Raw genomic sequence first — 24,653 nt, 5'->3', positions numbered from 1 at the left:
CAGGTGATGCCAGGTTTCTGAATGCTAGGGTAATACAGGGCCACATGCAAATGTTTAACCATTATACTGTAACATGTGTCTTACCTGTTTTTAGGAAGCGCCAGACGATATGGCCTGTCCAAACGATTAACAGTTTACCTTTGACAGAGAGAGAGTGTGATGAACAATATGGACGACCCAGACACCAGTACCCATTATGGACCATGTTTGATCTTTAATCTCGACAGGGAAAAAAAGACATCGCGTTTGAAGCCATTTCATGGAAAAAAGTATTTACAAAATATGAGGCGTCAAACCTCTTTACATAGACAGAACATCAGTAAACAAAGAGAGAGACCAGCGTTAGGATTTGAAGCACTTCTTACCAAAAAACCAAGGTGTTCTGATATCCAAACTATTCAGATAAATATATTTATAATATTTATATATTATATTTACAGAATACCTTAAATACAGTATACAACGTCCACCATGTATTCTATAAACAAATATAAGTTATTTAGGCACACATTTTTTTCGAGAACAATCATTGGAGGGGGTTTCAATGCCATCTGTCCGCTGTTTGCACTATATTGTACTTACACCAAAGAAATGTGGTCAGTATTGCATCGTCACACGTCATCCAAAGCGGCTACACTGCTACTAATCTCAGTACTCTCGGCCAGCGCTGGGGTCATAATGTACACAGCCATTCTACAGCAGAACATGGGGTGTGTCGATTCATACCCCCTCAAAGAGACAAGTGCCTAACTCTTCCGTCACCCCTATCCCTACACCCTTGATGACTCCCCCTAGCGGAGTCTAGCTCTAGTAGCCTTGGTGGAGTTTCCACCTTATTGCTTACACCTATACTTTCCTGTCAGGTCCATTAGGAGGAGTCAACAAGAGTTTTAGAATAGAGGTAGAGGAATCAGTTTGGGACTGGGACAAGGGAATGGAAAAGGATGGTGTACGTTCACACACCTTTTCAACAAAATAAGGGTTGAGGACACATGAAGGGAAGCAGCTACAATATCTACAAAGAATACACAGTACAAGTTAAAATATGCAGATGATTTTGACGACTAAACGCACACAGAAGAAGTATTGGTTAGCCAGCCAGTTAGGGCGGGATGTAGAGTCGCTCTATAAGTCTGACTCAGGCATGTCAGGCATGTCGGCCATCAGGTAGCCGATGCCGTAGCGTCCGTTGGGCGCGGTGTCCGCGTCTGGGCCGCTGCCGCTCTGCTTGCGGTAGATGCTGTTGCTGGGCATGGGCGAGGGCGCCTCACTGGGGGACTTGGCGTGGATGAGGCTGGCGTCATCATCCTCCTCCTCGGGCAGAGCGCTCTCCTTGATGATGCGGCCCTTCTTGTAGGAGATGGTGGACAGGCCACCGGCATTCTCGTCGATGATGTTGAAGTAGCGCAGGAAGAAGACCACGGGCACGGGCAGGATGGCGGTGACCACCAGGGAGATGCACACAGCCAGGCCCCAGGGCGGGTAGCTCAGAGTCTTCTCACTGGCCTGGGACACAGACATAATTATAGCAACGGTTAGCATGGGTTCCAGACGTTACCAAAGACACCAGAAGTTCTCATTGACACCACTGACCCTGTCTGAACATAAGTGCATAACATTATTTCCTGTCTGGAAATAAGTGCTTCCTAAAATCCCAAAGTCACCTGTACTGATATCAAATGACAAGATTGGAATACATAGGTAAAGCTTTGAGAGTAGAGTGAGGGTAGACTTCCTCACTATTCTAGTTATTTCAGATCAGTGTGGATGAAGAGACATGGAGAGGAGCTATTGAGACTCACTCTGAAAGAGTGAACTCACTGATGAAAGAGTCCAACTCTTGAAATTCCTCATACTTATTATTATTATTAATGGGCTTAGAGCCCGGAAAGTCCAACTAGTAAAATAAGTTCCAGAAGAAACTTTATCGGCTTGCAAAGTCTTATTTTGGCAGTGGAAAAAGTTTAAAGATGGTTTGGACGATAGATAGATTTGCTGGGTAGTTCAAAGAAAGTTAGATGATAGATAGGATGAGCCTGGGGTAATCATGCTATGTGTTCTTCAGGTCTCTGGTTGTTTTTATTCAAGAGTTCTAAAAGTTCCATAGCAATTGCAGTAATAATGGTGGCTCTCAGAATGTCTCAAAAATGTAATCTTTTGGTTCCCATAGACCTCCATGTTAAAAAGTGCACTTTTGTATAGTTTAAAAAGTTGAATAGGTATCAAACCAAAATTCATAGCAACGCGAGTTAGACCTCTGCACATTGTAAAGTTGGATTGGTGTGAATAGCTAGGTATCGCTGGGAAGAATTGGAATAGATAGATAAATAGACTTTTGTAGTTAGATTTTCATACAAATGACTATAACAACCAGGCAGCTAACTGTCTATCTTGCAAGATTTGTTGAATATCTTGAGGTGATGACACTCCAATCCAAATATCAGTGTCAACTCTCTCTTGACATAAACTGAAGCCATGTCCCATGTCCCATGTGCCATATCCCCAGGGGCATTCATGTTTCCTCAAGCACTGTGAGTATCTGTCCAATTCTCTCATTACTGTATGTAGATTCAATCACATACACAAACACAAACACATTTGTGGTGTTTGTCATTCCAATAATATCCTTTCCTGCCCTGAGTGGAAGAGCTCAGCTCTTCACCATCCATCCATGATTAACCTATCATGCACACTGCTCAGCTGTTCCCTAGATAAACTGGTCCCATTCCCCATACTATTTTAATATAAATGTATTTAATAAATGTTTTAGGTTAAAATGATTTGTCTTAGACAATGTTTGAAATGTGTTTCAAGTCACCAGCCTCAACCGGTTGGATGAAACAAAGCTAGCTACATCTCCTGTACTAGCACTTTTTGTCCAGTTGTAGCTTGATAGACATATTAAATGTACCCGTCTCGGCCAAGAAGGGGAGGGAAAAAATCTATTGAAAATATCTCAGTGTTTAGACACAGGTCGCATGTGAGCTATCAGAAGTGTCCTGTTTAGACAGCTAAAAAAATAAATAATAATCAGACAGAAAATAATCAGATCTGTATCGGATATGTGAAAATATCAGATATACAGAGTAGCTCACATTTGAACTGTAAATTTAGCCTTAGCGCTGGGATGGCACAAACTCCTGCACACCCTGTAGTTCTCCAGAACCAAGACTGATGAGCACTGATGTAGGCTAGGTGACATGTAGGCTAGGTGATGGAGGCAGCCTGAACCAATGATTTACTGTACTGAATAATTATTACTGTATGTTTTGCATCAGCAGATGACTGTACACCACTGACGAGACATGACTCACCAGCTCCTCTATCCAGGCACTGTAGCTGGGCGGGGTCATACCCAGCTGGATCACACTGGACCCCAGCAGTAGGATCAGCAGCGAAGGAGTGACATACTTCCACATGTAGTAGTAGAACCGGAATGGAGTGAAGCCCAGCATGTCCTTCAAGTCCTCAAAGAACCTGGAAAGGAACACAGGGAACCGGCAGGTGAGAAGAGATAATGGTAGACAGTTAAGAAAATGTTGCCCTCGCCCTTTTTATAATCCCCTTGGACAGACATGAGTTTTAATATCTATTGGACAATAATTAAGCCTTGATTATGACAGAACCAACACACAAATGAAGAAAATCAGATGTAAACAAAATGACGTGTGAACAACATGACAAGTACATACTTGTCAGTCCCATAGACCCAGGCTACTGCCACGTTCTCCAGTATGACCACTATGAGCAGGGGCAGTGTGGCTGAGTAGTCATCAAACATGGCCACAAAGTAGTTCCCAGAGCGCTGGACGAACAGCAGGCCAATAAAGAAGGCCAGCAAGCAACACCCAACTGTAATGAGAAAAAACATGGAAAAGGTAAACATTAGGCTAATGGGCACAAGGGCAAAGGCTCTTATGGTTCCTCACTTAACAGAATTAATGCATAGCCTACAATTGGTATTGGCTGTGATGTGCAGAGCAACATTGTAAGATGTTTACCTCCCCCTTTATTCTGCCCTCTAGCAAGGTACTTATATAACCTATATTGAAAGAATCATGTTTACATAAGTAATGGGAACTATATAATTATCTTTGTGTCCAAGCATCTACTGTGCATTGAGTCATTATTCATTATTGAGCCAGTGGTATTAGAGCCAAAAGTCTGTATGATTAACATACATACTGTATGTGAGGTGTTACGCTCTGACAATAGTACACACCTGTAAGGAACTCCTTGCGCACTTTGAAGGTGTCTACTAAGGGGGTGATGATGCCCTCGATGGTGCCGAACATGCTGCCCAGGCCCAGGTTGACCAACATGAGGAAGAACATGACGGACCAGAAGGGAGAGGCAGGAAAATGAGTCATGGCCTCTGTGAAGGCAATGAAGGCTAAACCTGTACCCTGGACCGCCTGAGGAAGAGGAAGAATGGAGGCAAAATGTAGGTAAAATGTACACAAAACACAGATATCTACTTAGTTTCTTGCTATGTTGTCAATGTAACATCAATGCCAAGAGAATGTCAAATGAGAAACTGGCATTTGTACTACGATGTTGGTCATATGTCCGGCTATGCGTACTTAGACTTTACAGACATAACTGAAACTAAAGAGCATTGAATATTTCAGTACCACTTTCTCATAAAGAGCATCAAGTTTTAGTTGTTGAACGTAAAGCCAGGTTGTTCATCTCTACATTGGCCACATCCACCCTCGCTCTCTATGCTTGATACTGCATTTTCCTCAGGGCCAATGCTTTATCAATTATTCACACTATTGGAACACACTCAAGTGAGGTCTTGTGAGCGGAAATGCACTCAAATTGCCATCTGCCAAAACGCACATAGATGAAAGCAAGAGGAAGCAACTAAAACAAGTGATTTCCTGATTTACTGATGTAAACGCTCTGATAAAATCTAGAGAGAAGTTGCCTACCGTCGGTGGAACACAGTATTCTCTCTGGGCTTATGTCATACTCTTTCACAGCAGTGCCACAACTGACAGTGTTAAATAAACTCATTGTTTATGTTACTGTAAAATGTAGGTACAGTATTCATTATGATAATACTCTGGTAAAGTGTAACGTCACTGGAGACAAACAGGTGCGCAGCTGACATGATAATGCAGGTATCATACCTTTTTACTGTTTTCCATATTTCTCACTTTATCTTTCTTCAACAACATAAGTATAGAAATTATATTTACTGTTAGGTTGGTGGGTATAACGTAAGGTTACTAAGTAGTTACTTATAGTATATCCATAATATATATTACATAGACTCTACTCTTTCACTCCACTGAACTTACCCCCAGGCTCTTTGCAATTCTTAGAACCCCACTGCTCTCATACTGTTGAAGCTACGAACACCAAACCAACTTCAAACCAAAACTCTTAATTAAGAAATAATTTTGATATTGTTCATATTGTACAACTCAACATGGGTTTCAGTGGTCACCAAAAGCTTTATTTATCTTACTTTAAGATATCTCAAAGATAGAACTGTCACTAAACTTCCTCCTCTAGCAACAGTTAGAATACTTTTAACCAGGTAAAAAGGCACAACATTTCTACTGAATTCCTTTTCTAGTTATGAATAGCTAATCAATTAATCAAAATGTTTTTTTTTCTTCCATGAACACTTACCTTGTTCAGCTCCTCTTCGATGCTGCAGGAGTCCAGGCCCAGGCGCGGGTAATCGCTCTCCGTCACACCTCGGATGATTTCTGTCATCTGTTGATAGTCCTCAGCACTCACATGGCTGAAATTGATGTGGTGGGGGATCAGGTCATGACTGATCTCGTTCCCCAGTAAACCAACTATCTTCTTTGTGTTCCTGAGGTTGTGAAACAAGACCACATTTTGTTTCATACTTTATCATACGAATAGGAAGACAATGCTTACAATCTGGACCAGGACAGACAGATGTACCTGTACTTCCAAAACCATAGGCTAATATATGCAGTTGAAACTAGGGATGTTAATGATAAATGGGAATGTTAATCGGTTAACCACCAACTAAATACTTTCATACGTTATGCTTATCGATTAAATTACTAATTTTGTAGAATTACATTGGCTGATTCGTATTTTCGTGGTAAGAGAAAATGTGGGTTTGATAAAAGATTTGACCTACTGGAAGTGCAGTTCATGCATTTCTAATTTCTACATAGTTCTTAACATCTTTAGCAACAGTTTTCTTACTCCTTGCCCACCTCTTTTTTAATTCATGCTTACTACACATCATCCTCTCTATCCAACTTTCTCTCTTTCACACTCCTCTTGCATGTAAATCCACTTGTCTGCCTTTTTACGAGAGACATTTACAGACATAAAATCTTAAAATACACAAACACTTCTGTCCTAGTTAGCAAGTTTTCTCAGCTTTACTGTGTAATAATAGACAAACTGCCACCGGTGCAGGAAAGTTTGAGTTGCAATGTTGTGATGTTTGCCAATATTGTTGAAATATTCACCATGTTTCTCCCCTTAAAAAAGGAAAAAATGATTTGCCCAGACATGCAGAAAAGTATGACTAATCATGTAGACAATATTTGAATTCAGAAAAATATTAATATTAAGCTGAGGTAAACCAAAGCTGAGTTATTGGGGCAAACAGACGATTGTATTTCCCGGCAGCTACAGCAGCCTCCCCATGGTCCTAAAGCCAGCTTATTACCCACCCGCCTACCTGCCCATGCATTTGTATTTTTTGTGGGTCACATCTTTTACATTTCTGACATTTTTAATTGGTTAATGTGGGTTGGTTAGTCCAAAGCTAAATTAACCGAAATGTGCATCCCTAGTTGAAAATAATACATATGCTAAACAGAGTTTAAATTATATACAAGCAGGACAGAGAAGTCCACCCCCACCCCTTTTTCTCCTCCTTTCAACAGCAACAAAACTTATCATAATTGAATACACTCATTGGCCTCCGATTTGGCAAAATGTCAATCGTAATTCGAAGGATTGCACCATGGAAATGGATGGTCACGTGGATACTCACAGTGCAACACACTTGGCATTCATGATATTGGCCTTGAAGCCCAGCACGGCAAACACCACCAGCGTGGCCAGCACGGAGGTGAAGAAGTTGATGAAGGAGACCAGCACAGCATCAAAATGGCAGTTGTTGTCCCGCTTGTTGTAGCTGGAGAAGGCTATGACACCACCGAAGCCCAGGCCCAAGGCGAAAAACACCTGCGTTGCCGCCTCGCGCCACACCTTAGCCTCAAGCATGATCTCCAGCTGAGGAACAATACCATGGTAAAATACTCAGTTACACCATAGAACAATACTAAGTCATACATTGGTATTATGCTGTATTCATGTGCTCCTTGGAAATAGTATACTCAGAATGTCTGACAGGTGTTACTCGGATGATAGTTGAGTTTCCTACCCTGTAGCCCTAAGCAAATGTCTGCTGAGTGAAATTGATTTGGGAAGTTCAGAGTTTCCGAGGATCACTTGCACACACCAAAAAGTATAATAACGCCATACTAGGGCTGTGACGATTACATGGTGACCGTCAGTAACACGGCCGAAAAAATACATGTATTTTTATTTTCATATAAATATATTTTACCCAATAGCAGGACTGTAAAGTAATGATTCTGAACAAATGTTTTGCTACCCTAATCCATCTTTCAAACTGTCTTAATCTCCTCCCAAAGGTAGCACGTTCACATTCACACATACAACTTTACAACATGAGAGGTCTAATTGGGTGTGCTGTGACTTTTAGTTTTGATACTTATTACACTTTTTAAACGATACAAACTTGAAAGTGAACTTTTTAATATGACATGTTTGAACCACTGCTGCTCTTACACTTAAGCTATTCACACCAATCCAACTATACAAAAACTCCAAATTATCAACCCTGATAAAACCCTTTTTAAACTATTAACTATTTCTGTAACTCCAAAACTCCATCCGGTTAACATGGTGGAATGTTGATTAAGGCCAGCATTCTGGGAGCCCCATTGTTATAGCAACTGCCAAGTAACTTTCAGAACCCTTAAATATAAACAGCATGAGACCTGCAGAACACATTCTGAGAATGATTACACAAATGCACTCTCTTGGCTACCAGTTCTACCCCACTGAAACCACTCTAGTATCTCTACTCACTAAACTAAACTACCCCAGGCTCATCCTTTCTATCCTTCTGTAATCTATCTATGTATCTCTCATCTGTCTGGCTATCTTCTCCTATATCCATTAATCCACCCATCCATCCAACCAACAAACCCATCCCACTTTCTTTCAACTACCCAGCAAATCTATCTATCCTCCATACCATCTTTCTACTACCAAAATAAGACTTTGCAAGCCCACAAAGTTTCTTCTGGAACTTATTTTTCTAGTTGTCATTGCTATAAAACAAATATTCTACAAGACTCTTTTATTGTCATAAAACTGCAAGAAAACCATGCCAAGAAAGGCAAAGTTCACAAACAGCGCTGGCAGACGTTGGACCTGGCAGACGTTGGACCTAACACCCCAAGTCTGTGCAGCAGTTGGCAAAGAAATGGTATAGACTTCTTCCACCCTGAACAAGTGCTCAAGAGAGACACTAAGCCTGATGTTCAGTACTAGCCTCTCACAGTCAGGATGACGATAGATATCCAGAGTTTTCCAGAAACAGACAGTGTACATGCAATGCTCTCACATTTCTTGCCTTTCACAATGAAGCCACACAGCTGCTCAGTGTAGACCTTGATAACACATTACAGAAAGGGGATTCTATGGACACACGTGTGAAGCGTAAACTTATAGCCAGAGATCATTATTTGGCTTTTGATTAACTTCCAGACAGGGTTGCAGTAGACATACATGAATATATTGTGGAAAGATCTAATGTGATGTGTGTGTGATATCTGAGCTGCTCCAAGTAGTGACATGAAGTCATGGTTTCTAGACCTTCAAACAAGACTTGACTGTAAAATTATACAAACGACAGACGTTGAAATTAATATCATCCTAATACAAAACGCTATCACCTGTTTAAAGCTACAGGAACAAAATGGACCCACATATGTTTGCACAGTCTGTCACAGGGCCTTGTTTCTTAATCAAGTAAAATCATGCGATCATACTAAATTTTAAATTTAAAATCTGGTTGCTAGTTGCTTGACTGGTGAATACGTTCACGTTGATGAATGTTCAGCTGTTGAGCAATGCACAGTGGCTGAAAGGAGAAAATTATTCATCTGTCACAGCTGCCATGACAATAAGTTGGTAGGAACCATGCCATCCATCGCTTTGGTCAATAAATTGCAATTAGCTCCAATCCCCCCAGAGCTTTGCGATCTGAATATTATCGAGTGGCACGTGACAGCCAGGTTTATACCCTTTTTTAAGATAATAATTGCTTCCCAAGGGAAAACACAGGGCGATACATGGCGGAGTGGTATCTGTAACCTCTGATGTGTCAATTCTTTACCTAGACCTAACAGTGAATCTCAGCTCCTGAAAGTGAAGTTGAAAAGAAAATTTAATTACCAAGTCCATTATCATTTCCAAACACTGAACATGTGTAAGTACTCGTGGCCTTATCAAAACTAACTGAGGTCCATGTCAACGACATGTCAATAATGTCAACAATAGACGAGACATGTCAATAATAGACCAGACCTTGGCTTGTGATCTAACCATTGATGACCTAGAAACAGATTGGATGGAAATTGATGAAAGTGAAGTGATAGGGGCAGCTTGTGATGAAACAATAGATGATGTGGCACACTATGCAACTGATCTGATGGACCATGATAATGGAAATGAGAGTGAGGTGCGTGGGACAGAAAATGGTGAAGGACAGTTTATCAATTACAATTAGTTTATTGGAACAGCTAAGCACCGATATTGTGCTACATACTGATGAAAACGAGGCTGAAATTGACGAGACAGATTCAGAACTAACCCCTAACCCTAACCCACGAAAGAAATGCAGGCATTGCCTTAGTTACATGTTTACAACCAGCAGACATCGGACAGGTGATGACAGGGTATTTTGCATCGCTCCTGCCGAAAGAAACAGAACACTACACAGAATGAGAGAACTATATAGTTTTGTCATGGACACAAATTACATCTTCTTTGCACAGTTTGTCACTGAACTGCACATGGCCTGCTCAACCATGTCCATACAGCTCTGTAAAGGAAAACCCATGACCAGAGATGTACGCAGAATAAGGATAAGGGTGCTACAGGACAAACATGAGGTTGAAAAATGTGTGCTTAACAAGGATGCAACCAACTTCATGCAGCCACTGCAGAGATGAGATGGCCAGTGGTGATAGCAGCCATACTTGCTCAAGGTAAACAGGCAGATTTTTCAGAGTTGGATTAGGCCACAAAATGTGAAATACTACGAAGCAACCCAAACGTGGCGAGACATTGGTAAGGCCCAGCCTATTGGTGAGGTGTTAGATATATTTTCAGAGTGGAATATCAAGCCAGGGGTAGCCCATACATACACCTTTTTGGCATGGGTGAAAGGTGCACCATCATTTGAGGATGACTTTGACCAGGAAGTGGAACACAGACAGACACTGACAGGGGTACAGATTCACAACAAAAATCACTGCATCCTGTAGGAAAGGCGGCAAACACTGCATATTCGGAATTTGCAAACTCTCCATGGCAGAGACGATGATAATAATTCTCGACCACAAACTTGCATCCGATCAGGTGTGTTGCAGACATACTACAACTATCATAATCCTGTGTACTGCATTCTAACTTCTAACAATTCTAACACATCTCTGGTATGAATCACAACTGTTCTGTTGTGATTCATACCAGAGATGTGTTAGAATTGTTACTCTAAGATCGCAGAAGTTACTCTAAGTATATAACTAATAATTCTCATCAAATACTGTACAAAGCATCACCAGAGATGTGTTAGAATTGTTACTCTAAGATCGCAGAAGTTACTCTAAGTATATAACTAATAATTCTCATCAAATACTGTACAAAGCATCACCTTTCTTAAAACAAGCCATACAAAGCTGGTTACAATTTCAATTATTATTTCATTCTTTTGCATAATGATCGACCGACACCATGACTGTCACAGCCCTCATACTGTCAGACTGTTACTGTAAATAGTAATTTGGTAATTATTTCGTAAATTCTTAGTAGTGGAATTGAGCGGTAGCAATTCTATCCTACACTGTCCTCTCATTCTATTAACAAACAATCATTTTTCATCTTTAACTCTATGCCTCAAAACCTGTCAAGATCAAACAAGGACATGCACACCATACTGACTGGAATCTTATACATGTGACTGCTCTCTTACATACAGTATCTTTTCGTTGTGAAGAAGCTTAGCCCAGTTTGAGCACATAGGAGACATCCAGCACAGCTTTGATGTCTCCCTGTACACAGGAGATGCTGGGAAGGGCTTTGAAGTCTTAAGATGTCAGCCATTTTAGAAGCAACAGACACATGAGAGGGCCTATTTTGTTCTATTTGTTTTATGTCTGACTCATTTTCATTCAATACAGTGTCCTTCCTCTTCACAAAGTAACAATACAGAGCAGAACCATAGGGTGGACCTTACCTTGGGTGTGAACATGTGGCGGATCCCATCCACAGATCCTTTCAGGAGCAGAGCCCGGACCAGGAAACAGATCAGAACCACGTAGGGGAACAAGGAGCTGAAGTACATCACCTGCAACCAATCAATACAGCTTGTCAAATGTAAGCTCTCACGTGCAATGGATAATGGCAATAAAATTGTGGAATGTATTCAGCAGCATATTGGGTAGGCCAGGATAAGTATATCATTAGGGGTCTCTGAGGTATTGTATTTCCTCCTGAACTGTGGGTGGCAGTAACACAGTGATAAATGCAAAACACAGCCTCTTGGACCGCCATACAGTGGTCAAATACAGATGAAGAAGTGATTGATTAATGAAATAGGAGATGTTAGCCTCTAGATGTTAGCCTCTATCTGGGGCCACGCAAGTGTTTTTGTCCTACTGCCTCACTAATATAAGTGAGGGCCTCTTTTATTTTTGCTAAAAGCTATACATTATTATCTAGGGACAGGGGGGAAGGGAGAGAGAGTTTGAGGCCTGAGTCACCCCCACAGGCTCTTAAGCGTGGTTTGGGGTTGAGTCCTGAGCAGCGTTGGGAGGGTGGAGGGTTGGTTGTATTTCTGGCATGGGCCTCTCCTTACATGGTGGTCCACATGAACCTCTTACAGGGAAAACCTGGGATGACTGGATGGGCATAGACCTCAACTCCTGAGTTTGCGTTATCATGGCTAAGTATCAACCCAGACCATACCTTTATAGAGGGCATTTTTAGAGTGAAACAGTCTGTACAAAGTATGGTCAGAGAAAAAAATCATAAATTGAGGATTTTTTTATTGAATTAGAACACATTGTAATAGCAAAATGTTTTGAAACAGCTGTATTAGCCTATGTTGCATATAGTGTCCTTTAGGCCATGGTCATTTCCAGGGAATGACACTATGGTTTCTTCCGAAGCCAATGTCAATGTGTTCCAAGTAAGCGATTTGAAGACACATTTTCTTTAAAGGTACCCTATGCAGGATTGCTCCCTCTTATGACTGCAATGGAATAGTGTCCCCTATCTCCCTCCCCTTGCTCAATGCAAACGACTCCTAACTGAAACAATGAATGTTAATCATTTTCACATTTTTATCCAGCGAATCTCTTAGTTACCTGACCTTGAAATTAAATGACCTGCGTGGTTGAAAGTGCAGTCGTTATTTAGTTCGGAAATTGTTCAGCCAATGGAGAGAGTCACATTTGCTTAACCGAAGCGTCAAAGAAATCCACTCATTCCTCAAACAAAAGTCAGACATGGCTGTAATGTCAAACAGGACGTTTACTAGGAAAAATCATCAGAATACATGTTACAACGTATTTGCACACGAAGGCTTTTATTGCTTAGGCCAAAAACCTCCCAAACATTTTGGAAAAGTAAATTCAGGAGCATGCATTGTCACAGACTGCCATAAGTAATGAATCAGCACAGTTATTTAGTGACATTTTAAAGAAGAAAAAGCTACATATTGCACCTTTAAGTGTGATTATTGAAAAGTTTTTTAGTATTTCTTTTATCTGCATATGCTGAAATGATTTTGAGGTGTGCTTTGAAAGCGTTGCAGAACTGTTTCTCAAAAAAATCTTTCACAAAATGGAGTAATGTGGCCCATTACTCTCCCCACTTTCAGAACCAATGGGTTTTTTTGGCACTCTCCTAACAATCAAGTTAAGCAAAAGAGTGCGTATAACCATGGCAACAAAAACGGTTACTGTTCACTCACTCCCTCTTGCACCCTCCCACCGTCAAACCCACACACAGAAATGGAAAAGAAATGCAGATCACAGTGGGGATATGTCTAGGAGCAGGCTTTTGTGAACAGGGGAATAGGGAAAATAATATTATTTTGTCTGATAAAACCCTGATTAAGTGGTAACACTTTATAATAATGTTGATTTATAAGCCCTTTATAAACCATTCATAAATAATGAACTCACTATTAACAAATTATTATTCCAACATTTTTTGAAATTATGTACAAATTGTAGACCTTGATACATGAATTGTGACATGTCATTACTGACATCTTTTTGTAATTGTATCTTATATTTTATGAATGATTTGTAAATACATCCCTTAATCATTAGTTAATCATTTGTAGGGTTTTTTGTAGTCCCAAATCTAAAATTGTCTAAATTATTCACCCTTTATACACATATATAAAGGTTTACAAAGCCAGTGCAAGAGCGGAACCCTAACCAGTGCAAGAGCGGAAAATTATTGACACGAATTGCGCTCTTTGCTTTGTGAATGTGCTGTGTCCATATAGCCTACTGCTGAAATGCGCGGAATGAACTGAGAAACATTCTATCACTATGAGTCAATAATCTGCAATTTCGTGGACACACATATTTCATGTCTGACATAATTTTATGAATTGTTCATGAAGACATGATTTGTTCTAAATTAAGGTTTATCCAAGGACATCATTTCGAATTTCTCCGACCAGACAATCGTTTCTCATAAGCTACTCACTAGTTAGTACAGCTTCCAAGGAACATTCATGTAAACCTTTTTAAAAATGTTGTTTAATTGTAGTGAGACAGACATCAAACACACAACATTGCGATTTAGGACTGCAGCTAGTTCGCCTTGCATTGAAAGCCTAATGTTGCTAACTGGCTAGCTAGGCTCCTAGCTAGCTAACTTGTTTTTGTTTTTGTTTTTTTTTAGCTAGCTACTGTACAGTAGTATTCTAGTTTCATGTCTTGATGATGACTGTTTATATTGTATGAAATTGCAAAAAATTGTGATTCCTTCTGTTTTTTTGTGGGTTGATGATCAAACAATTTGCACGAAAGTTCTACAAATGGATTCTAAACCTTTATTAATGTTTATAAACGCTGAACAGTTTGTCATTCTACAAATGATTGATACATGGTTAATGAATGCATTAACTATTTGTAACACATGAGAAACAGTATTTGTAAATGTTTTTTTTTCGCGAATCATTAATTCAACAAAAAGTTTAACTAAACATCCAAGAACATTGGTTAATGTTGTACAAATTATTTATAAGCAGTTACAAAATCATTCTAAAATGTTTAACATTTTCTGTAAATCATTTGCAAATATTTGTCAGTGTAGTTAGTAATAGTTTACGAAACATTTAGAACTGTTGATATAATTATTTGTTAATACTGAGTTAATTATTTATGAATGGTTCATAAATGGTTTATAAATTAACGTTATAAAGTCTTACCGATTCAGCTTCAAAGGGCCTTCCTAACTGGCCCCTTCACCGGCGAAAGCCATTTCCACTTTATCTGCCTCAAAAGGCCATGAAGAAACGCAGCAGGGCCAAAGGAGAGCCTTCAAAATGTACAGTATTAAACCCGATTTCATTACTGTGGTCATTTTTGCTTATTGGATATACTGATGGAAAATAGTACATATTGCTCATAATCAAAAGTTCTTGGAGGAGTGATAATATCATATCAGTTTAAGATCTAAATTTACTAAAAACTGTACATTTTTGTCATAGCGGATGCCAAGACGATTTCATTTCATTTCAAATCGTTAACAGCTTAGCAATCATAGTAATGATTATGATTGAGATAATGATAATGATGGTCATGATTATCCGTTAGACTGCACACCAGGCGACAGGATGTGGCAGATTGGGATACTGTGGCTTGCTTGCAGCCCTGCAATTGCCATTGCATTGCATGGACCAAGATTAGAGCACCTCTGTTTGAGAGGGCATCCATCTTGTTTTGTCTGTCTCTGTTGTGGAGACTGTACAGCAGAGACAGGGGTTCAATAGAACCAAGCAAACACTAGACAGCTGTTGGGATAAGACCTGAGAGAGGGACAATGGTTGGATAAACTGAGAAGTCTAAGACTTAGATAGCATAGCCCATGTTCCCCAAATAGGAACTAGGGAGTCAGTGTACTGTTGTTTTTCAAGTTAAATGAAGACTTGACAGTTTCTAGGTGAAGAAAGACTTAAATGTTTTTCCTGACCCGGCACAGGCCTGAAACAGAGGGCCTACACTATATGTGAATGTGGTGTTAGCATCACAGAATATACCAAAGAGATTAAAAAACGACAAGCATTTAGTGCAACCTTGACTCTGACCTCGAAAGGTGGCCAGCTAATGCTTCTCATATGACCTGCAAGACTAAAGATGACCTGCGATAGAGAGGAACTGAGCTGGAAGAAGACGTCAACCGTCAGCCAGTGGGCTAATCCAGTCGGATGCTAGTCACGCTACTGTCAACTCAGCTACGCTAAACTACGCTACACTAAGATAAGCTAGGATCCAGACGAGGATCACATGATCTCCAGATCATATCCAGCAGGTTCATCATTAGAGAGATCTGTCAAGTGATATTACGGAGGTCCAACAATGGCATCTTCCAACCAAGCACCCATACAGCATACCCCCCTGTCCTCCTTGAGGTGAGCTTATTTTGCAAGAGGATTTTCCAAAACACTTGGCAATAAATTACCCTTTGTTATAATCTTTGCTTTCATTATCCAGGGAGCACAGGTCAGAGTTGAGTGGCTAACTAACTAGGTCTCTGCCAGTGTGGCAGGATGGAGGTTACAGTAGGTCAAGCTACTTTCTCTGACTCTCTCAGCACAGCTAACTTGCAAGCTCTCCCTCATACTCTCTTGTATTATAGCCAACTTTCAAGCACTCCCTTTCTCACACTCACTCTGGCTCTGGCTAATATATTAGGTCAAGCACTCCATCTGTCTCTTGAGCTAACCAGCAAGCTCTCTCTCTCTCTCTGTACCCCTCCATATCTCCCTCCATCACTCACCTTCCCAGAGGACTGGATGCCCTTGATCATTGCCAGGCAGACCATGGACCAGGCGGCCAGAAGACAAATGGTCATCCTCCAGTTGAGGCCTCCGCCCTCGCTGATGGTGTCGGAGATGTTCAGGGCCTCGCGGTACCAGTAGTAGGTGGTGGCCGAGCTTTTCTCACACTCCGGCACCACATCTGTGGATGACAGGGCAGGTGTTACTAAACAGTCAGGTGATGGGCCCCTTGATTATTTGTGGTGACCTCCCTCATAATGGATTTTCGTTACAATAGTGGATTGCCTTGATTTGCTTTTCCCTAAATCTCAAAGCACTTAGACTTTTTTTTTATCATACTCCCCGTCACAGAAAATAGAATATTCAGGAGAATTTGTATGGAGATCTTGATTCTTTAAAGCCTGTTTTGTGTGTCATACATGTTAGAAGTAGTAATGTGCCTTTCAGTATTTTTATGAAGGTGTGAATGTGACTTACTCATTCTGGGTTTAATGAAAACATACCAGTGGAGGCTGGTAGAGGTAGAAATCGGAGGAGGGGTTCATTGTAATGCATGGAATGGAATGAGGGATGGTATCAAACATGCATAATTGACACCATTCCATGCAGTAAGATTTCTACCTCCACCAGCCTCCCCTGAAACATACATGTCCTTGTTATGAGGGTGTGAGTGTGTAGTGAGTAATGACGGTACAGTATGCGTGTCTCTTACATGTGTGAGTTTTGTTCTTGACCAGGGGACACTCATGCCATGGCAGAGGCTGCTGGAAGGACTGGGAGAAGTAGAAGAGACTCCACCCAATGATGACATTGTAGTAGAGAGCCACAAAGAAACACACCTATAGAGGAATTAAAGTATTGAAAACATATACAGTAAATTATGACTACCTGAACACATCAACTTGACAAGAATGGTTTAACATTGGACATTTCACACAGCTACTGTATGTTCATGTTAAACTATGCTCATTGTAGAAGCATTGTCATGGTTGACAAGTGCTGCCAAGCAGGTTCACACAACGGTGTCAGTGACCCGTGGCCATTCAGTACCCAGAATTCACTCCTGCTCTCAACAGGCTAATCAAATGCTCTTGACTGCATCACTGCCATTAAGACAAAGAGAGGAGGACACAATGAGTCGTGAAATTGGTTTATGCTGGGTGAGATGCCATGCAGAAGCCCTGGGCTATGATACTTTGGAACAGTCATCGAAAGTAACCTTGTCCTTTCTCAAGCTGTGTGTGTGTGTGTGTGTGTGTGTGTGTGTGTGTGTGTGTGTGTGTGTGTGTGTGTGTGTGTGTGTGTGTGTGTGTGTGAGTGAGCGAGTGAGCTAGCTGTCTCGGTTGTAGTATCTGGGTTTCCTGTGTAATAGTTTCAGAAAACAGTTTCGGTTGTCTAACTTCACAGCAGTATTATGTATACTGTATGCATATGTGTGAATGTATGGTAGTGCCCCTGACTCACCACACAGCTGGCAAAGCCAATGCCCCCCAGACGAGGGCTGATGTAGTTCCACACCCCAATGCTGCCTCGGCGGATACGCTGCCCCACTGCCAGTTCCAGGAAGAACAGCGGGATCCCAATCACAACCAGCAGGATCAGATAGGGCACCAGGTAAGCCCCTGCAGAGAGAGAGAGAGAGAGAGAGAGACACACACACACACACACACACACACACACAGGGGGGTAAGACACATGAACACACATTGACATGCATGCACCCAATATGTCTATGATGTATACATACCAAAGACACACACACACACACACACACACACACACACACACACACACACACACACACACACACACACACACACACACACACACACACACACACACACACACCTCCCTCCACACCACCATCTCACATAAACATATCCATAGACATGTTGTGCCATTAGGCGAGTTCAGATCTCTCTAGATCAGTCTAGCAACTAGACAACAGTCTCAGTGTATGTGAGTCATGCCGTCACTCTCAGTCATGCCATCATTCTCCCTCATCGTGTGTGGTAGAATCAAACAGTACTTCAAGCCGGAAAAGATACTCAGGTCTGAAATTATCCAAATAACACTGTGTCCACATCAGAGAGATAGCATTCCTTTGTAGACACAGACAGCTTCAGGGTGAGTGGCTAAGACAAGCCATAATCGCATAGTTCTCTAAAACACAGGGTCTGATTCTCCTCTGATGCTCTCAGGGCATCAGAACACACACACACATGAGCCATGAGGCTGGGAAACACATGGTAGAAAGGATACAAAACCCTTTGTTCAGAGGAAATGGCTGGGATTTAAATGTTATATTTATAAATTCTAGAGCCACACGCTGTCCGTCCCCTTTTCATGTGCAAAGACGTTGTGAGAATGTATGCTGGGTATAAGTACCACAGTAAAAGATCAGTACCTAGTAGTAAATGATTACCATATTACATTATAATAATCATAGCCTGATTACTTGATCATGATCAATTAAACTGAGAGAAGTCGAAAAATTACATCTCATCTGCACTGGAAAACACATATGGTTATGTTTTTGTCTGGCATGTCTTTAGAAAAAATAACTTGGAATCACCCTTGTTGTGGACTGGTTTGAACAATACTCAGTTGTAGAATGTCAACCAGGAAGCAAAATTGATCTCTGGTATCTGGAGTTACTCTTCTTTTAAACTGGCTAAACGTGTATTTAAATGACTCAAGTGCTTCAATACTATAACAGCATTAGCTTGTGGTGAAAAAGTACTCCCAAAGCAATAGAACTATGAAACCCATTTTGAATACCTTTCTTGCATATTCCCTTGAACATGTACCTTGGTTGGACTAGAGATTGCAATGGTATACTAGTATCAGTGTGCCAGTATTCCCCAACACGTATTTAAATCACCATGGTTTGGATATCATGTAAAATAAAAAGATTGACTCTCCTGTGGTGAGCCACTACTAATGCCACATGTAAACTGTTGTTTCCAGAGGCTACACTAGATCTATTTATAAAACCATGTCCATGATGTGTTTTGGACAGAATTCAATCTACTTCTCCAAAGCTTTGCCATATGGGTTGGTATAAAGAAACAATAACTATTACATTTTCAAGCTTTCTAAGGTCTCCATGGTTGAAATGAATATTGGTAAATTGATTCAATTGAATTATGGAAAAACCTGCATCTAGGAGTGGCACATGAGGACCAAAACTGCTTTTATGATGTACTGTATAATACTGGCTCTGAATAGCACAGGCTAGAAAGCACAGGGTGATCATGACTAGCTAGCTACTAATAAGCCTTTGATCCTGTATGGCTGCTTGTAGGTGCTAAAGCGTGTTTTGACTGGAAAGTGTTGCTGAAGTAAACACAGATGTAAACAGTGAGCTGATACACACACAAATGCACATACATACACTCATAGTAAGACAGCTTTGCAGAAAGGTGGGAGACAAAGACACAAATAGTGTAAACACACACACACAGTATACAAAGACTACACATGAGAACCCCAGACCTGCCATTTTAATCTAATTACAGCAGACCTGGAAAACATGACAAGGTCCAGGGGGTGGCTGCGATTAGTGCTGCGGTCTCTCATGCGCACACACACACACACACACACACACACACACACACACACACACACACACACACACCCACACACACACACACACTTATATCCCATTCACGTACACACATGCATTGGCCTATACACACAAGGCATAGCTGTGCCTGCCCCCCCTGTCTGGGGGAATTGGTTATAATCAGCTTTCCCTGCACAGTAAAAGGCTTTGGATAATCTCCAGGTGGAAATATGACATGTTATTACCATCATATGAGACATGCACACATATTTGATTAGAGCTCTTTAGTATGAACGGTATAGCTTGTTTACACTGTAATGGAGACAAACTACACTCTCTGGGAAAGGAGACAAGTGGCTGATATGGCTACATTTGGCGCTGCTGTGGATGGATACTGTGGTTTTTGGTTGATATAAGGTTACTATGAAGTTATTACTGTGGGTGGACGCTAATGTGCTGTGTTGTTATTAAGTTATTTTGTGGTTATTACTACTTCATTTGGTGTTTTCTTTACTATGTTGGCCTTTGGTTGTAGAGAGAGCAGAGATGGAGACAGACACAGACAGTCATGTGATCACTGATGTAGATCTTAAAGGCTCATATCACCAAGGTCACCGAGCGAAGTCTGGTATTGACAGACGAGTACGACAGCACAGCATGTGGTCTACCTTGAAGAAGAATATCCCTCTAAACACTGGGCGATGGATATTGGTTTGTCAAAACATATTCAAACACACCTTAGTCTCCAGTACAGACAGACATAAACACATCCACCCTGCACTCTCTCCCTGCCTACACACAGACACAGACAGACAGAAATATACTTACAGACAGAGACATACAAAGTTGAACCTCATCCCAATGATCCAAGCAATGGGGAAACCTTTGATGTATTGTATTGTATGCATGGTATTAAAGTCACAGTCACAAGCTGTCACAAACAAGTCATACACAACAGATGCCTGCAGCAGGGAAAATAATATCTTCACACTGATCTAAGGTCAGTTTCGCCATTAACAGCCTATGTACTGTACTTCAGGAGTGTACACTGACATAGATCTGTGCCTCGAAGGCAACTTCTTTTAAGTTTTGAGCGCAATAGACATACAGAAGGCCTAGGTGTGAGTGAGTGACTCACCCCCGCCGTTCTTCTGACACAGGTAGGGGAACCTCCAGACATTGCCCAGGCCTACAGAGAAGCCCACCTGGGCCAGGATGTACTGCAGCTTGCTGTTCCAGGCTGGCCGCTCCTCATCCCCATCCGAGGCCTCCTCCACGTCGATGTCTTTCCCTTCTCCACCATCATGGTCCACGATCAGCGAACTCTTCTTGAAGGAATTGTCACACGTGTCCTCGTTGGATAACAGGTCTTTGACGGACTCCGTGACATCATCGTCAAGCTCTCTCTTGACGGCCTTGCTGTTTTTGGGCATTTGATAAAGCAAACCAAGCAAGGGGTGGAAGGTCTTTTGCTGGTGGATGGTAGGGTGAAGGCAGTCTGTCAAAAGTCACTTAAGTGTAGGAGTGTGTGTTTGACGTGGACAGGCGAGGGATGGGTTGGAGAGATAGAGTCTGTTGGATGTGTAAGATGGAGGGTTGTTTATTTCTTCATTATCACCAAATGCCTGAAGGGAAGGAAAGGAAACATCACAAGGGTGGAATACTTATACCTAGAGTGAAGACTGAGAATGGGGGTGTATTTAAGTGCAGTCTTTAGGAAATTACTCATAGCATACTTCAAGTCAGAAAAGTAGGGTTTATTTGCGATGGACTCATGAGTGTTTCGGTTCTCTAACTTGTAGCTTATGCTGTATGTTTTCTCTTATCGACATTATGCGTTTTATCTACTTCTTACATACAATTGGTCTGCATCACTGGTTTATAAATGTATTGTTTTAAAATTTAAATTAAAATATTTTGTTAATGACAATGAATAACCCTAACCCTAACCCTTTAATATATATTGCATCAGTCAGAAATGACATAGAATAGAGCGATTCAATCCAACCTCGTGTGTGCGCGTGTTTGCAAAGTTGCCCTAGGTGTAGTCAGTATAGAGTATCCGACTCCTTGGCGCTTGCCACGGAATCGAAGAGCCTTGTCAACTCACCCATCACAGTTAAACTGGTTTTTACTCCAGATACTTGAATAAATCCCAGTATTTACGTTTCATACAGTAACCATGTCTGGCCATTTATGCCGTTCATCTGTATCTTCTTTCAAATATTTTGCGGGGTAACGAAGCGCTGACTGCGCCCACCTTGATTAGTGTGTCTTTGGTTAACCCGAACTGCTGGGGGCAGTCGGACTGACCGCAGACCGCATATTTTCTGGATAATAGAAGATGACTATATGACCGCACTCACCGCGACTCGACACTTTCGCGTTATTGACGGCGTTGAAGGTTGGAGAAGCTTAAATCGGATTACGCCTCAAAAGATCAGGCCATTTGAAAGAAGGTACAGATGAACGGCATAAATGGTCAGACATTGTTACTGTATAGTGGAAACGTAAATAGTGGGATTTATTCAAGTATCTAGAGTAAAACCTGTTCAAAGTTAAACTGTGATGGGTGAGTTTACGGTTCTCCGACTCCGTGGCAAGCGCCATGGAGTCCGGATACTCCGGCTACCCTGGGCGAATTGTTACAGATAAAAGAGTAAAAGCCCATTCATAAAAAAAAAAATCATCAAAGTTCAATAATATTATTGGTATTATTGTTAGTTTGTCATAACCAGTATATTGGGGTCAATTGCGAGGAATTAATTAATTAGCCTACAGTTATGTTTTAATAGTTTATAACGTGAAAATTAATTAATTGTGCCATATGTATACAAAGTGTATGTTTCCTATACGCAACCTATAGCCACTAATTCACAGAGGAATATATACTGAACAAGGAAAAGCCATGACTACATGTATGTGACCAAACTATATGAATGGGCATTATTTATTCAATGTTTACAATTACCCATGCCGGGCCTAAACATGGAAAGGACTTTGGCTATGACAGGTCTGCTTGCTGGAGACTATCGTGTTTCCAAGCGCCTCCCGACGCAGAGCACGAGGCGATTTGCATACGAACCCAAACACTCGTTCTCCTGGCTGCTATACCAAAGAGCGGGGGCATACAAACGAAAAATAATAGACAATGACCAATGACTAAATATTGGCCTACATGTGGCCATACAATTATTGGCTCACGTTGGATTTGGGCGGATAGTTTTGAAAAGCTACATTGTGCGTAAAATGCCCTCAAAAACGATACGATGCTGCAGAACGCAGCAGCCTATCGCCTTTCACCAACCCACGTCTTAAGTGATTAATAGATTTCCTTTACCACTTCCAGAATAGCCTCGTTAAAAAGGGCGCTGGACATCATTTCATAATCTAAGAAACATACATAGTAATACCCTTACAAATGAAAATGTGCTGCATAAATGCACGCAGCGCTTAACAGTTAGATTAAAGGCTAGTAGGCTATTATAATCAGAAGAAATTGTATGTCCATGTAGGCTGCATCTCTATTCTCATTCTTTTTTTTTTTTAAATGAAAGAAATATCTAAAATCGTATTGAAAATGCCAATATGATCCATTACACTAAACGCTAAATCATAAATTGAGAATGCTAGCTTTATACGCAATTTGATTGAATACAAGCAATAGTACAATAAATGCCAGTGCCATGTGGGCTATTGTGTATTCAGGGACAATTTGTTCGGAGAATACACATACATTAATTTCTCTCCGCCCAGTCTCCATGCCATCCATGTGCAGTATTTCATCATACACTGCCCACATCTTGCGCACTGGCACCTATTCAACCAAACAGAAATTACTTCAAAATGAAATTTACCTGAAGTAAGGTAGAACGTCGACAGCTGTGAAATGTGATTTTTCGTCCTTTTTGGAATGATGCGTCTCAGGGTATGAAATTGTGACAGAAGCACATGCATGGGGCAGACATCATCACTTGCGTCTCTGGTTCAGTTTATCCGGAGTGGTATGAAACAGAGACAAGTGGTCTGTGTTCCTTGAACACCGTTAATGGAACTCCGCCCGCCTACTTCCGGTGTATGGAAATGTGGATTCCTTCATAGTGAAAGCGGGCACGGTAAACTTTTAAAATAATTTTAACATATTAAATATGGATAAAGGAACCACAATTGTATATAACTTATCTCTGAAAATAAAACATTCCATCCTCTTGATCTATTATTTGTGTTTTAAGGGCTTGTAATTCTCCTAATATCCTAATTACCCTGATGAAAGACTGCTGGACTGCATAGGACACATGGACTGTACACCAATATTTCTCAAGGCTAAACATGATATTTTACTACCGATCTACTCAGCAACATTTCTAGAATCGAACCCAAGTGAGTTTCAACCATAAGCTGAATACAAAGTATGAATTTGTATGAAACATATGTGTGTACAGTCCATTATATGTGCCCTATGCAGTCTAGATGGGGCACTGTTAGCTGATGCCACAGTAAAAATCCATCAACACTTTGTATGACACAGCTTATGGTTGAAACTCACTTCATCCATATTCTAGAATTCTTGCTGAGTAGATAGTAAATATTAAGTTTAGCCTTGAAAAACATGTAATTGCACAAATATGTAGATTATAATGATCAACATTACTTTTTTTAAGTGTTACTTATTATTTCCATATTTCATTAAAAATAAGAGAAAATATTTTTTAGCACTTT

The 24,653-nt window shown here is 40.9% G+C and overlaps 1 protein-coding gene across 2 annotated transcripts; it reads right to left on the bottom strand.

The window, feature by feature from the left end:
• Window positions 1–225: 225 nt before the first annotated feature.
• On the bottom strand, window positions 226–23,886 carry slc6a15 (solute carrier family 6 member 15). Of its 2 annotated transcripts, XM_083666213.1 has the most exons (12): window positions 23,792–23,886; window positions 21,073–21,559; window positions 17,831–17,988; window positions 17,079–17,205; window positions 16,366–16,547; window positions 11,576–11,686; window positions 7,010–7,251; window positions 5,647–5,836; window positions 4,223–4,415; window positions 3,693–3,852; window positions 3,315–3,477; window positions 226–1,506 (listed from the first exon to the last, which is right to left on the bottom strand). In XM_083666213.1, the coding sequence occupies exons 2-12, from the start codon at window positions 21,365–21,367 to the stop codon at window positions 1,126–1,128; spliced, it is 2,202 nt and encodes a 733-aa protein (XP_083522339.1). In that variant the 5' UTR covers window positions 21,368–21,559; window positions 23,792–23,886; the 3' UTR covers window positions 226–1,125. The 2 variants fall into 2 exon arrangements, with proteins under 2 accessions (XP_083522339.1, XP_083522340.1); XM_083666214.1 differs by lacking the exon at window positions 23,792–23,886 and having other exon boundaries at window positions 21,073–21,799.
• Between the last annotated feature and the right edge of the window lie 767 nt (window positions 23,887–24,653).

Source organism: Argentina silus (assembly GCF_951799395.1).
Source record: "Argentina silus genome assembly, chromosome: 3".
NCBI lineage: Eukaryota > Metazoa > Chordata > Actinopteri > Argentiniformes > Argentinidae > Argentina > Argentina silus.
This window is presented reverse-complemented; position numbering and strand designations above follow the sequence as displayed.

Excerpts from the sequence above, each read along its gene's own strand:
- slc6a15 (XM_083666213.1), bottom strand. The coding sequence starts at position 21,367 with ATGCCCAAAAACAGCAAGGCCGTCAAGAGAGAGCTTGACGATGATGTC. Across the intron at positions 11,687-16,365 it reads GCATCCAGTCCTCTGGGAAG|GTGATGTACTTCAGCTCCTT; the intron begins GTGAGTGATGGA and ends GATTGGTTGCAG. Across the intron at positions 3,853-4,222 it reads GCGCAAGGAGTTCCTTACAG|TTGGGTGTTGCTTGCTGGCC; the intron begins GTGTGTACTATT and ends TTCTCATTACAG.